Here is a 15997-nt window from a genome sequence, read left to right as displayed (position 1 = left end):
CTCATTCTTTCATTTTTTTTTCAATGCACATGATGAGACGCATTTACAAAGACTGATAATGTTATCAAAGTTTTGTGTTATAAGAAGTTGGTAGTAGAAAATCTAAATATTTTGTACAAAACTTAAAGAAACGACCTTAGAATTTTCCATTCCATACTCAAAGAAAATCAATCAGATTTCAATTTAAGGCAAAGATGTGAGTTATATATAACATTTATATTATTTAATTTCATTAATTTTAGATTATAGCTATCCTTATAAACGCATACATTTTAAAAGAAGCTGACACATTCCCATCTCTTTTTAACGAAGTTTTAATGAACGAGATAGACCGATTGGCGATTTACATTCTCGAATAGGACAAACGGGCGTTTTAAAAAACGCTCGTAGCAAGTTAGCAAGCTAAATAAATGCGCGTATCAAAACATTAAAAAAAAAAGAACGTAAACATTTTTTATGGATGACTTTTGAAGCCTATCTCTTTCACATAACAACAATGCAATGCAATTATCATTAAGTTTTCTCTTTCTCGCATCAAAGAAGCAAATATTTTTTTTATATTCGCGGTTTTCGTTTTCGATTAGCGATGGGTCGTTATCGGTTTTTGAGATAACGTAACGTAAGCGTTATGTGATTTCCAATAACTAGTTTCTTAACTAGTGATTTTTATAACTAGTTATTTTCACAACGTTCTGAAGCAAACGTGATAATTGTAACGTAAAATCGTTTGGTTAGGTAGCAGTATACTTGTCATTACGAATATTGTAAAACCAGTGATTTTGCGTGAGTAGTGAAAGTAGCCAAACATCGACGCTATGCCTTAAACATAAGAGTGAATTCGATTTAACTTTATGGCGTTGTGATTAAAAGAGTTATTGAAGACTGATGCCTATTTCGATCGTTTAAATGGCGTTATGAATATCACTAGTTTTTGTTGTAGTGGAAAACGAGTGATCACTGTTCGAGCTCGTAACTGCATATATAACCAGTTATGGTTAATAACGCCCATCGCTATTTTCGATGCGGTGCCTCACTCAGGTGCTGTGGTGAACAAGTGGTGGAGATTCTTTTGAATTACTTTATCTTTTCTAATATATAACAAATTCTATCTAATTTTAGATACATTTTATTGTAACATTTATTTAATCATCGTGCTAAGTGTTTAAATATTTTATGGGTAAGTTATATTAAGAATATTTTCAAACGGTTATGCCCAAGAATCTCGAGAATATAATTCATGTTTTTCTGAACATTACAGTTTTGAAAATTTGAAGATTTAGAAATTTACTGCTAAAGTTTACGAACTTTTGATTTTATATGATAAGTAAACATGAGGATCAAGCTTTCCATGCAGTTAAATACAAACACAAGAGTAAATTGCGACATTTTTTTCATCCATGTGCCTCAGGAAATGGATAAAGTGTAGATAAGGTTCCTTTTCCTGTCGCCTATTCACACACATAAACCGAGGTTTTGTTTGTAAAGTATGAGAGAAACAGAATTACATACAATTCACCAAGTCTATTCAGGAAGGAAAAGCCACAAGTTGTTAGAAGACAACTAGCAACCACTTATGGTAATGGAGGTCTAACATATGAGTACCTGTTACCAGTCTGTTATGCACAATATGCCCATTATGTGAGACATTCCATAATCCACATAATTTTTTTTATTAGCCGTTGACTTGTCTTCATCAGATGTTTCGCTGTCATTGAAGGACTTTCCAGGTTATGTTCTCCAAATAATATAGATGGGAATGCGCAGAGTTGCCTTCGTTTAACCTTCTAATATCTTGGATAACGGACATATGCATCTTTATATCTTTGTTTTTGGGTATGACTGATGACCTTTGTTATTTATTACACCCAGGTACGATACATCTTCCATTATTATTCTGATCAAAATAAAGTGAAGAAATATAGGTAGCAACTTAATTCTATACATAATCTGAACCAAATATCAAGCAACATAATCTTATTTTTGAATAATTATGTACCTAAGAAACTCTGAACAGTGCCATCTTTATTTATTTTCGGGAACATAGCCTGGAAAGTCCTTCATTGAAATAAACAGTCACACACCCCCCTGTGCTCCCGTATGCATCACAACGAGGGAGACAGATTGTGACTTATTGTATTGTTTACGCACTCAACTAGGATGTTTACTGTGCCGCTGAACATTCAGCGGCCGAATATTCGGCGTTTCGGCCGACAGCATTGGCGAATATTCGGTATTCGGCATTCGGCTAAATCACTATTTGTGGCAACTCTAGTTTTGATAGATTCAATTGTAGCTAGCTGGTTAGTGTGACTTTTGAGTTTAACAGTGTATTTTTTATTGTTACAATTACCTCCTTGATAGTAGGCATTTCTAGAAATGTACCTATGTATCTATCTATTATAAACTCACATCCAAACTCCCCATCGAGGTGAGCAGAGCAAGAGTAATCAAAAGACAACTTACCAAGTCTTAAGGTGGTAAAGCCCACCTACCTTTGGTCCATCATGTTAGAAAGTTATATGGGACCATGTTCATAATACCCCTGATACCAGAGTTGGCGACGTTGGTCACCAACCATTAAAACCCTTACCAAAAAAGTTGTTGGAAAATACACAATCCTTCTGTAGCTTTTTGAGAGACATCCTTGAAGACAGGCAATAAAATGTGTTCTGTTTTTTATTTCCTCCCGGTTCAGCTGTATGTTAGATAGATAGATAGATAGATATAGCCTTTATTATGAACTAATTGTAACAAGCTTATACTTAATATTTAAAAAAATGTGTTTAATTATGTTCTTCGTCCATTGGTCTTTTGACAAAGGCCTCCTCCAGCTCTTTCCACTTATCCCTGTCTCTCGCCAGCTGTATGTTAACCAACTTCAAAAATGAAAGAGGTTATCAATTTGACCCATATGTATCTAGTATTGTTGGAATTGCATACAATTTGTATTATGTTAAGTGTATGTGGGTTTCTAAACATGTACGCTAAATTACTATGTATTTATGTCTTCATCGTTTCAGGTGAAAATGTTCAAGCAAGAGGAATACGCCCCGCTATTGGGCAATGAAGAATATAGTCCCAATTCCAATTTGGAGTACATGTAAGTTATCCATTAAGTGTTCACATGCTGCACTATCCCACTATATTAATATAATATTAAATGTCTCTACTTATAGGTTGCCTGGAAGAGATTGCTACTTAGCAATAAAGCAGCCTATTGTACTCATTCTATTTCTCTTTAGTTTTGTATTTTCCTGTTTGTGCAATAAAGTAATAACAAATACTTTTATGTTAAGGTGATGTGTTTCAGTCAGCTAGGTAACGCTGCGTCAGTAGATGGCGTTACTTCTGCAGTTTTCGTATTTTTTTCCATTTATTCGTTTAGTGTTGAGTTCTGACCCAGTGAAATGTTAGGTGGCGAAATCTTACATACATTATCTTTAAGTTAAGCTACAATTTTGAAGTATTTACTGAAGATATCATATTGAAACATTGCATCAAAAGTTGGTGTCATTTCAATTTGTGTACAAACACGAAGCTGTCACACACACATGCGAACTAGGTTAGCTATTAAAAGAGATGCATAATTTGAAATCTACTTCTAACTTCTAAATGGCGCATTTGGTAAAGCAGTAGCCGCCATTCTTAAGGTTCACGGTTCAAACCCAACTGCATGTTTTAATTGTTTTTACTTTTTGTATTTTTTTTTACAATTGAATTTGGCGAACCCGTCTATTTGTTACGGAATTTTCAAAAAGTATCACTTTTACCAATAATATTATAATTAAGTATACAATAATTTACTTTGCACTAAAGTACCTTCCGTAATTTCCGTATTTTTTATTTTGTAAAATTCTAACAGGCATTAATCGCATCAGTGAACATGCGGCTAACTAAAAAACTACTGAACGGATTTTCATACGGTTTTCACCAATGAGTAGAGTGATTCATGGGCGTGCTTTAGGGTTTATAATTTATACAAGTATTTTTTTTGTATAAAATGGTTCAAAAATGATGATGAATGTCAAACATAATTATCGTTACAAATATAGCCGACTTGGAGCTTTCGGCGAAAACGCTGCCTGAGCCCATTGAGATATAACAAAACAACGTATGGTTGAATTGTTCCTTTTTTGTAGGTATACCGAAAAGTCCACAATATGTCATAATAATTATATTGTGTATAAAGAATTGTGTAAATGTATTGTATGATTTTACAAATAACGATCACAGTACAGTAATAATAAGGTAGATTTTTCCTAAATTGCGTAGGTTCAAACTTTGTCGCATCGCGTTTGAAAGATGTAATAGCGCTTCAGGACGTCCCGCAAGCACGGCGCTGATGTCGCAGTATCCGCATATAATTATTATTATGACTTGTCATTTAGTTCCAATAAAATCCGCGGGACTTCATACGTATGTCAGTGACAGCTGGTGATAGCATGCGGGACACTTAGCACCTAATCGAATTCTATGTTGTTTTCGCGCCCAGTCCAGACGACTCACAGCGCATTTCTGGACATACTTATATTTACGCGTGGTGTTTATTGTTAGGTTAGTTAGTTCAGGTTAGGACGTCTTTTTATAACGAGGACGTTAAAAAAAGACGAGGCTGGGACGTATTGAAGTAGTATTTCCATATATACGCGGCCTGAAATGGGCTGTTTCGGGGACTTGAACTGGTTGCTGTCGAACTTATTATCACGTTTTCTTGATTAAAATTCATAAATAAGTCAAATAGAAAAAAGAAAAAAGATTTTATTTAGTTTTAGATCTGTCATGATGTCTGTGATGTTTGTTTATTATACATAAGAATTTCAAAATTTATCTTATTTTTTTTCCCAAAGGGCAAGGCAAAGGGAACTATGAACATACAGCCATGTCTTGTGTTTTTTTTTTCTTGATGATGATTAATGAAATGATGAAACCTAAGCCCCCACCCTCGGAGCAGACTCCTACTCCGAACCCCAAACGAAGTAAGCGGCTTGTTGGCGCAAAGCGAAAATAGATAGGTACACTTTGTTTATTGAATATTCCGATTTAATAATACTATCGGGAATGTTTTCCGACTAATGTGATCATTAACCACAAAACACCACTTTGTATTGATTATTTAGATTATTCAATGAAGAAAGCAACCTTCCCGTTCCCGGTCCCACCAAAAAGTCCGCGGCAAAGAGAATATAAATAAATCTGTATGTTGGATGGAAAAACAATTAATTATAAATGACTACTATTTAGGCCGGCAAATGCAACAACTTCTTTTTTGATTTGGTTTTCCCCGAAGGGTAAGGCAAAGGGGACTATGCCCATACAGCCATTTCATTTTATGTATTGATTTTTTATTATAATATATGTCCTCTTTTAAAACACGGTATTTACCCATTATTTAAAAATGTTTAAATAAGATACGTTATTACAAAAATATTTTTCCAATATTCCTTTTCTCAGATTGTAGTATTTTTAGTTTTTTATTTATATTTATTCTCTTCATACAAAATCTCTTTATAAATTGTCACTGACATTCTATTACACTTGTCAAGTAGTCAAAGCCTTTAAAAAAAAAAACTATCACGCACACAAACTAACATTGACACCTCTACACGCTCAGCAAATACACTGTAATCTGCACCACTACAAATGTAGAATTGATCAAAATTGAGGGTCTGAAATATGGTACTTCTCGTATTCGGACCCTAATTTTTTGTTAGTTTGCGAAAATAATACACCAAAATATTACTATTTATCGGTTTTATAACAATATTCCTCTATCCGTTTTCCTGTAGCACTGCATCAACTTTTGTATGGAAAACGAATCACCTTAAAAACATCAGATTGCGATGTATCTCAGAGACTGTCACCCTCTGGCCCTTTCCAATAAGTAGGGTCGGCACAACAAGTGTTTTTCTTTCATTTATAATAAAAATTATTAAAAGTGATTATTTCTTGTTTTCAACAACATAAAGTTTTGAGGCAACCCCAGGAAGCAAGATTATTGCTTGAGTGGGAGTGTAACGTGATATTACCTATTTTCCCATTACTCCAGTAGACCATGTGATAACATTAATTACATAAAGTAAACATGATGCAATAGTTAGACAAATGATAAGTTTGAGGTTGTTTACCTTGATTTTGAAAACAGGTAGATAGGTATTAACTATGTACAAGAATACTCGCCATCATCCGTATTAGGGCGGGCAGAGCGAGTAGTGATAATAGGTAAGACATTTGATAAGTTTAGTAACTAGATATATAGGTATAATGTAGCTTTATATAATATAATACTGTAAATATTGAAGTAATAATTTAAGTTTATATTAACTTACGTGTCTAAGTTACCGCCTTGGGCATATGCCTGTATGGTAATTTATAGTTGGAATTATTAGATAAATAAATAAATAGTTAGAGCCATGCTGATCACTTGCCCAAACCATACCAGTTAATATTGTCTCCAAGTTGGGTCCTACTTTAGTCAAAATGGCTGTAAGCCACTAAGGAGTAAGGGAGAGGCGCGGATATTGTCTGTGTCATTTTCGCACTTACGCGGATTTGGGTAGGTGTGGAGCCACAAGTGATCACAATAAAGCTTGTAGGCACTTTTATGATGGGTGCCATATATGGTGACAGGTGATAGCACAGATTCATCATCACTAATTTAAGAGCCACACTCTTGTCGGTGCAGCATTCTTCATGCTACTTTTTAGTGAATGATAGGGCAGTGGTTTCCCTCTTGCCTTCCACCCCGCAGTACTCTGTCTGACGCGAGTGGGATGGCGCCCAGAGTAGTCTATTTCAAAGCCGTACTAGGACTCCTGTCCTCCGCCTCTGAATAGTATTGATAGTTGCTGCTGCCCTCTGTCACGCGCCCCTTCCGTCCTGCATTGCCGTACCGATGGCTCCCATCTCCGCCTCTGCAACTGTTGAGGTCTTCACCCGTATCCCTGGGCAAGGGTTTTGGGATTAGAACACTAAGTACTAGCATAGGTTAAGGATCTCATAATGCCACTATTGGCTGTCACTTTCCCTCTTAAGTAATGTTTATAGTGACCTCTCTTTTACCCGTAAGCACGAATCGATAAGCCCCTTCGGCGCTAAGGCGTTAAGGCGCTTCGCTTATGTTTATTTTTTAATTTCCAGATTGCCCGCGTCTCAGGATTTCATAATGAATGATCTGATGCAGCTTATGCCTCAAGGGGGCTTGCCGGCTACCGACATGTTGCTACTGCCTGCAGAACTTGAGGATACGATAGATGCAAACACCAAGTTCGAGCTGGTCACACCAAAGTTCACACCGGTATGTTTTTATTAGAGGCCTTTAGCTGCTCATGCCGAGGTCTTGTCTTTGACCTTATACACCATACGACAGCTGATTTTGTGTGTTTGATTTTGTTTTGTGTGTGTGTGTGTTTGTGTATAGAAAATATACACACAGCCCAGACACTCTGTACAAAAATCTCATTCTTTCCAACTAACGCGTAAGCTCGAGCAAGACAGACAGCGCGCGCACCTCTTTACTCCTTAGCAGCTAACGGCCCTTTAAGACTAAGACCCAGAGGGGGTGAGGTTGGCGTCCGGAATTAGTGCGGGGCGGAGAGCTTCCGTTCTATATGTAGTATTACTCTTTATTATCTAAACTACTGAATTCGGCTTTGTGAGTATGAATTCCATTTAACAGCCTCTGTGGTCTAGTGGTTAGAGCGTTAGGCTCAAGATCTGGAGGTCCGGGTTCGATTCCCGATGGGGACATTGTCGAAATCACTTTGTGAGACTGTCCTTTGTTTGGTAAGGACTTTTCAGGCTTGAATCACCTGATTGTCCGAAAAAGTAAGATGATTCCGTGCTTCGGAAGGCACGTTAAGCCGTTGGTCCCGGCTATTAGCCGTAAAAACACCTCCACCAACCCGCAGTGGAGCAGCGTGGTGGAGTATGCTCCATACCCCCTCCGGTTAATTGAGGGGAGGCCTGTGCCCAGCAGTGGGACGTATATAGGCAGTTTATGAGTATGAATTCATGTTTGGTTCATGGATAATTCACATGGTTTCCAGGATTGGCCCCGGTTATTGGCAGTAGCCTCGCCCCCTATGAGGTCCATTTAAACATGATTTCAAACTCAGTCGTTTCGTTGAGTTTAGGAAATGCAATCCCGACTCGAGATTGCAAATTGGAGATCCCGAAATTTTCGGAAAGTTAGGATGTCTGAAAACGATGAAAAACTGCTTGTTTATGATAGTGAAGTTAAATAAAACAAAATATCTAATATCTAAGTTACTGTTAATATAGCGACGTTGACAGTACTTTACCTCAGGGCGCGATTAGGCGCCGAACTGGCAACACGTGGAAGTGCGTGGTAAGAACTTGCAAAAATAGAAGCTCAAAGCGAAAAAGAAGGATGGAACATCATATTTTTAATAAGTAATGACATTGTGCATGTTATCATAGTATAATACAAAAATGCGGCCAAAACTTGGCGCTTGTTTAGTATAGCTATCAAGCACTGTATCTGCGGTAGTGGTAAATCAATGCCTCTGTCCTTCGGGGATACAGGCGTGAAGTTGTTATGTTGTGTATTGCAGGTATCCCCGCGCGGGCCGCCGGAGCGTGCGGTGTTCGCAGGCGAGCTGGACTTCCAAGTTGAGATCAACGCCTCAGACACGCACAAACGAAAATACCTGGTGCGTATACTGTCCGACCAAGTAGTTAGTGCCATTATAATCGAATAATTGTTAGAGATCAGCCTCCGTGGTCTAGTGGTTAGAGCGTTAGGCTCACGATCTGGAGGTCCGGGTTCGATTCCCGATGGGGACATTGTCGAAATCACTTTGTGAGACTGTCCTTTGTTTGGTAAGGACTTTTGACTTGACTTTTCAGGCTTGAATCACCTGATTGTCCGAAAAAGTAAGATGACTCCGTGCTTCGGAGGGCACGTTAAGCCGTTGGTCCCGGCTATTAGCCGTAAAAACACCTCCACCAACCCGCAGTGGAGCAGCGTGGTGGATTATGCTCCATACCCCCTCCGGTTGATTGAGGGGAGGCCTGTGCCCAGCAGCGGGATGTATATAGGCAGTTTATGTATGTAATTGTTAGATATAATCGATTATATCGATACTAACGATTGTAATAAATAGTCTCTGTGGTGCAGAGGTTGAGCGTTAGGCTCACGATCCGGAGGTCCCGGCGTCGAATCCCGATGGGGAAATATCACAAAAATTACTTTGTGATCCCTAGTTTGGTTAGGACATTACAGGCTGATCACCTAATTGTTCGAAAGTAAGATGATCCGTGCTTCGGAATTGACGTTGAGCCGTTAGTCCTAGTTACTACTTACTGATGTAAGTAGTCGTTACATGAGTCATGTCAGGGGCCTTTGGCGGCTCAATAGTAACCCTGACACCAAGGTTGATGACGTTGGTAATCCACAACACAACCCACACGAGAAAAGATCGATTGTAATTTGAGACGTGTAAAATAAAACCTACGGGAGGGGGTGATATCGGCGTCCGATGTGAATTGGTGCGGGGGGGGGGGGGGGGAAGAGAGTTACCGATCTATACATATAGCATTATTCTTTATTCTAATACCATTTAGTTAGCACTTACTTACCAGTGAGTTGTTAACACCGTTTCTTGTTGTTGACTCGACCATTATAGTCGGCTATACCTATCAGGTTGGTCTAACAGAAAGCTCGGTGAAGTGTGGGTACTTAGGTCATCTTGCAATAGATGTACAGTCATGAGCAATATAATGTACCCACTTTAGGACTCTGTCGCACTAACATATTTGACATTTAGTGAGACTTGCAGTTCAATTTGTCAAAAAAGTTAATGTGACATGGTACCAAAGTGTATATTAATGCTCGTGACTGTTCCTCTGACACCAGTTGGGATATCGTCTTGGACTTATGTTACTTTATTCTATATTTTGACCACACCCCGGACACTTCATACAAAACATCTCGTTTTACACAGACACTACTCATTGACGTTATCGTACACGCGCAACTGTGTGTGTGATGTCTGACGCCCATACTACTGAAGACTAAAGACCGAGGGGGTGAGGTAAACCTAGTTCAGTCGCTGGTGGGGAGCGGAGAGTTGCCGTTCTATACGTAGTATTATTCTTTATGCCTTGACCCTTGCTGTCCAGTACTCGGCCATCCTCAACCGCATCTACGTGGATATGAAAACGAACTTCTCTGTGACGTACCGCTGGGCCGCGGGTCGTGCGCCTGCGCCGCTGTACGTGCGCAGTGTCGTCGTGTTCTCCGACGAGTCCCAGGCTGAGAAGAGGGTGGAGCGATGCACGCAACACACGCACGAAGTTACCAATACTGGTCAGTATAGTTTAAACATTGTTTTAGGTTTATGCGGTTATTATCATAATTAATACACATAATAATGGGTTCTTACCACGTTTAAAACAGGGATATGAGACTCCCCGAGAGTATAGTTTATTTATTTATTACATAGAAAGCCAACAGCTTACAAAACTATATCGACTTAATGAGCAACTGAGAGCCAATTACAGGTTTTCACCAATACTAGATTAGATAATAATAATAGACAATAGCCATACAATAAATGGTAGTGCTGCCGAATATTCGGTTAATCGATTATGGCCCCCTAAATAATCTAAATATCGATATTATAAAAAAAAGCACCACACGCACAGTTATCACAATAGCAAAATAATCGCGTACACTAAAATGAAAAAACAAGTTATAGTTATTAATTTTATGTCGGTATTTGTCTAAGCTACCCACTTATGCCGTTTCGTAAATAACTTGGCGTACCGGTAAGTGACATACAAAACGCGCGTGCCGATTTATCCCCTGTCCCTTTTCGGCGGATAAGAAAATGACAGGTATAACTTAAAATAATTATCATCAATAAATCGGGGCCAATTAATGCTAAGATTAATTAAATACCTGCTGGTAAAGTACATACATAAACTTACGCCTATTTCCCACCGGGGTAAGCAGAGACTATAGAATTCCATTTGCTTCGATCCTGACACACTTCTCTTGCCTCCTCCACACTCATCAATCGCTTCATACACGCACGCCGGTTGAGAGTAGATCGTATTGAACCTTTTCTAAGGACATCTCCAATTTGATCATCGTAAGTCCTTCTCGGTCTTCCTCTGCCAACCCTACCATCAACTTTCGCTTTATATACCGCTTTTGCAATTCTATTATCCTTCATCCGCTCAACGTGTCCAAACCAACCTAACATTCCCTTCTCAATCCTAGTCACTATATCGTCTTTTACACCACATCTCTTGTCTTATCACACTGTTTCTCACTCTATCTGGTAAAGTATTACTTTATATATTCTTTATATCGATCTATGTATCTCTTCACTTATGTGTGTCACTGTGTGTGAATCATTGTGGTTCACCAGCTTTCTTCTCAAACGGGGAGCGCCGGGAATCTCAGTAACGCACTTGCACCAATGAGTTATTAATTTATCTTAAGTGCAGTTTTCACTAACACAGGTGGCTCGACCATTACAGACGGCGATACGGGTCACCTATCACGTTGGTCTAACAGAGAGCTCGGTGAGGTGTGGGTACTTAGTTCATCTTGTGGTGGATGTGCCTCTGACTACCCTGATTGAGATACAGTCGTGAGCATATGTTATGTATCTTTTGCAGGGATAAGCCAGGAAATAGTGAAGAATGTTCTCCACTCGGCGCGTGAGAAGGGCACCCGCGGGGTGTACTACTGCGGCCGCGCCGACGAGGCCGACTCGTGGCTGTCAGTGCTGGTGGAGCTGCCCCCCGGGGCGGCGGGGGCGGCGGGCCACGCGTACCAGTTCGTCTGCAAGAACAGTTGCTCGAACGGCATCAATAGACGCGCCATCGATGTCATATTCACTCTTGAGGATGCCAGGTAAGTTGTACAGTCATGAGCAATATAATGTACCCACTTTAGGACTCTGTCGCTCTAACATATTTGACATTTAGTGAGACTTACAGTTCAATTTGTCAAAAAAGTTAATGTGACATGGTACCAAAGTGTTTACATATTACTGCTCGTGACCGTACAATGCATAAAACCGGTCAAGTGCAAACTTTTTGTCATGAAACTACTATTTTACGATTTTCGTTGTTTTTTTCTTTACTTGTGCTGTAAGACCTTCCTTCTCGCCAAACTTCACGATTCTAGGTCTTATGTACGAAATGTATGAAATTGTCGATTTCGAGAATGTCCCCACTGGGATTCGAACCCGCGACCAACGCTCAGCCACTGGACCGCCGAGGACACAAATTGGTGCAAGTCCGGTATGCGGTACCATCCCCCTGTTTGCTCGGAGCCAGTAAACTACAAGACCGTAGACGGACTTCCCCCGTTCTTTTGTTTTGTGTGTTTTTTTTTTTACCAACCCTTGTGGTCGCAGCGGGCACGTGTACGGGCGGCAGGCGGTGGGCGCGCGCGTGTGCGCGTGCCCGCGGCGCGACATCAGCCGCGACGAGGAGGCCGAGGGCGCCGCCCGGGGCAAGCGCCGCGCGCCGCACGACGCGCCGCCCCGGGGCAAGCGCCCGCGGGCTGACGACGACGCCGCGGTCGCCCTCACCCTGCCCGCGGTAACCATCTTTTTCTTTATTTATTTATTTGTACACAATAAAACAGACAAGAAACATACAAAGAAAACAGATAGTACAGGCAAGCTTATCACTACTATGGCTTAGCTTTACCAGCAAACAGGCTGGCGGCCCTGATGGTGAGTGGTCACCGCCGCCGTCATTTGCAACGCCCAGGGTATTTGAAGAAATAGGTATCGAAAATTTGTATAAATTGGTCTGTAGTAATATGAATCGGGAACGGAAATTGAAAAGACGTTGGCGTCATGATTTATTAGCGACATCTGTTAGATTTTTTGGTTACTACGTTACGTTTTCAAATATCTTGACAATGAGATAAGAACAAACGAACGAAACGAACTAATTGGTTCCTAAAATATGCGCTAGATGGCGCTTGTCCGTGACAGTATTGTCGACCGATGCCGTGTTTATCATCAAACTTATAAGCCTACACTGTCACAAGCTACAAGTTACTCACAAGTACGTGTAAAATACGTTTATCAAAAAAACGATTCTAAATATTTTGTCCAGAACAAAACAAATATGTGGTTACTCTAGTTTCAAGGTCAAAGAAGCGCGTTAGTCGCTCGGTCAACCCCGCGATGTACGCACGCGTCACTCTACCACCTTACCTAATCATATTTATATTTATTTTTGAAGCTGCAAGTGATCGGGACGAAGACAGCGGTGACAGGACTTGAAGTGATGGTCAGCATGATGGAGCAGGCAGCTAGCTTCAAACGCAACGACCCGCAAGCCACCGAAAACTACAACAAGTGCATAGCCAACCTCAAGAGCCAGATAGAGAAACTTAAGAAGTCATAAATATGCGCTAAGCTATAGCACAAACTGACAGGAGCATTAAACAGCCTATATCAATTTCAAGTCAAAGAATAGTACTATGTATGGAACCTTATAGAGAATACTCCACCACGCTGCGCCACTGCGGGCTAGTGAAGGTGTTTTTACATTATTGTTTATTGAGACAATGAGGTGATTAGCGTCGGCCTTAGGGCGGTGCGAACGGTTCGACCGCACCGGGCGCCGAAATGGGGGGGATAATCAACAAGACTGGTCCACCCTGGCCAGCAAACCCGTATCTAAAGGGAAGCAACCACTGCAGGTGATTCAATCCTGCAAAGTCCCCACAAAGGACGGTCTCACAAAGTGGTTTCGACAATGTCCCCATCGGGAATCGAACCCGGTCCCCTGAGGTTGATTTAGGGGAGGCCTGTGTCCAGCACTGGGGCGTAGGCTGATGTTACGTTATAGAACGGTAACTCTCTACCCCGCACCAATTCGTAAGTTGACTCTTCAAGAAGGTGGATTGTCTGTAATGATGGGTAATTTCTACTCTTCTACTTCTATCGTGTGGATTGTGAGGTGGATTACCAACCCCATCAATTTCTACTATATGTATGGTTATATAGGCTGTTTGCTATGAAAAAGCTCTAGATAGTCAGTTATGTGACTGAATACTTGTTAAAGTTTGAATAATATGACGTAAGAATAAAAGCAACGTCGGCCTCAAGTCGGGATTGATTTGAAATGGAAAATACCGATTTAGTACAAATGTTATGACATTGGTATTAAGAAATACACTTATTTAGTAGATAGGGCCATATTCTACGATATGGGATGTGTGGTTCACAGGGGTTGTTTAAAAAACCATTATTTTTTTTACAGTGAAACTAATTATTGTTGCATATGTTTGGGCAAATGTACAGTCATGAGCAATATAATGTACCCACTCTACCCACTTTAGGACTCTGTCGCACTAACATATTTGACATTTAGTGAGACTTACAGTTCAATTTGTCAAAAAAGTTAATGTGACATGGTACCAAAGTGTATACATATTAATGCTCGTGACCGTATGACGGGTTTTCTAACCTCTATATTGATTGATACTTATAAGCCTCGTATCCGTTAGGCGGTTTTTTTCGAGCGACATGTCCCCGGTGACATCAGACTATGTCGCCAGACTGCAAATTGGTCAGTGGCGACGTCGCCATACCTCAAATTTGATATTGGCGACGTCGCCAGATCTCATATTGGAGAGTGGCGAAGGTGTTTGTTTCCGCGGAGACGCTCAAGAAATGTCTACTAAATTTTGTTTCGTATTGAAGAAACTTAAATTTATTTTAAACTGTTCATTCAATGAGGAAGCCTAAGACTTATTTTAGAGCATTTTTTTAGTTTATTTTTAAATAGGGTTAAACATAAGTTGCTATAGTTTTGTAAGTTTTTTAGTAAGTTCTCCTTTACCTACCAGTTTTTTTTTTCCATTAAATATTACGGCTTTATTGTACCACTGAAGATTGTATAATTATAAAAATATTTTACATATCGTCGCGTTATAGAGAAACTGCGTGAGCGCTTTTTTGTAAAATCACAATCGACTTCTTCTAATCCTGGATTGATACTAGCATGAACATTGCGAGATTGTGTTAACAAAAATCACATCTGAATGCGCTTACGTGGTTTCCTAATTGCTTTAATTGATAGATGTTACAAGTAAATTTTTAAATTTGTTCAGTGCCTTAATAGATTATGTACCTCTATGAGATTATTAAATTGATATAAAAACCAAGAGTCGACAGGTATAAGTTGTCATACTAAAATAAATAATGTTATCCGTCATTATCGACACTGTGCTACAGGTTATGATCAACGTCAGGTATTTTTCAATATTTTTTTAGACAATTTGTCGCTCATATAAATTTAAAACTTTTTAAGGCTTTTGTATCTCTGTAGCCGTAGTAACACCGTCATACTGCGCGCGAAAATGAACCAATGGAATTGGATTATTTATCGCTTAGCCGATAGAGTTGATGCTATTATCGCGTCGCGCGCGATATGCAGTTGCTATTGGTCAAGTTAAGCTACTCAACAGTTTACCACCGAAGATTTCGCCACATAGCATTATAACTTTGAGTTCTATTTGAAACTTTATTTTATAATTCCTTTTTTTTATAGGATTTTTTACGTTCAGAGTAGTGTATTTCGAATTATGTTTAGTTCAAGATCTATTTCCAGTAGATTTCGGGATTTGATTGTTTTTTTAGTGCTATGAATGTGTATTAAGCAATTATAGATACCTTCCTATGCTCCATTAAATATAGCTTTATTAATCTGACAGCTGTCAGACACACTAACCTACACACACACTACACTTTGATACTTGTCTCTTTTACACTAAGATGTATCTGCCTTGCTATCAAATTAATCCAGCTATGTTTGACAGAGTATGGCAATAGTTTTATTATTCTTGTATTTTTAAGTAAAGATGAAGAGGAAATAACCAAAACCTATTTTGTATATGCAAAATAAAGTTTCATAAAATTCTAAATGTGTCTTTTGAAGTAATATCATCATCCCCCTAGCACTGTCCCATTTTTCACGAGGGTCCGCT

The 15997-nt window shown here is 39.5% G+C and overlaps 1 protein-coding gene across 1 annotated transcript; it reads left to right on the top strand.

Annotated features, from left to right (window-relative positions):
- Positions 1-583: 583 nt before the first annotated feature.
- Positions 584-15934, top strand: LOC126375901 (cellular tumor antigen p53-like). The gene is made up of 8 exons (XM_050022989.1): positions 584-1177; positions 3021-3100; positions 7138-7294; positions 8574-8672; positions 10144-10330; positions 11653-11890; positions 12399-12585; positions 13243-15934. The coding sequence occupies exons 2-8, from the start codon at positions 3027-3029 to the stop codon at positions 13405-13407; spliced, it is 1107 nt and encodes a 368-aa protein (XP_049878946.1). The 5' UTR covers positions 584-1177; positions 3021-3026; the 3' UTR covers positions 13408-15934.
- Positions 15935-15997: the final 63 nt, after the last annotated feature.

This window comes from Pectinophora gossypiella, chromosome 20, assembly GCF_024362695.1.
Source record: "Pectinophora gossypiella chromosome 20, ilPecGoss1.1, whole genome shotgun sequence".
In the NCBI taxonomy this organism is placed as follows: Eukaryota; Metazoa; Arthropoda; class Insecta; order Lepidoptera; family Gelechiidae; genus Pectinophora; species Pectinophora gossypiella.
This window is presented reverse-complemented; position numbering and strand designations above follow the sequence as displayed.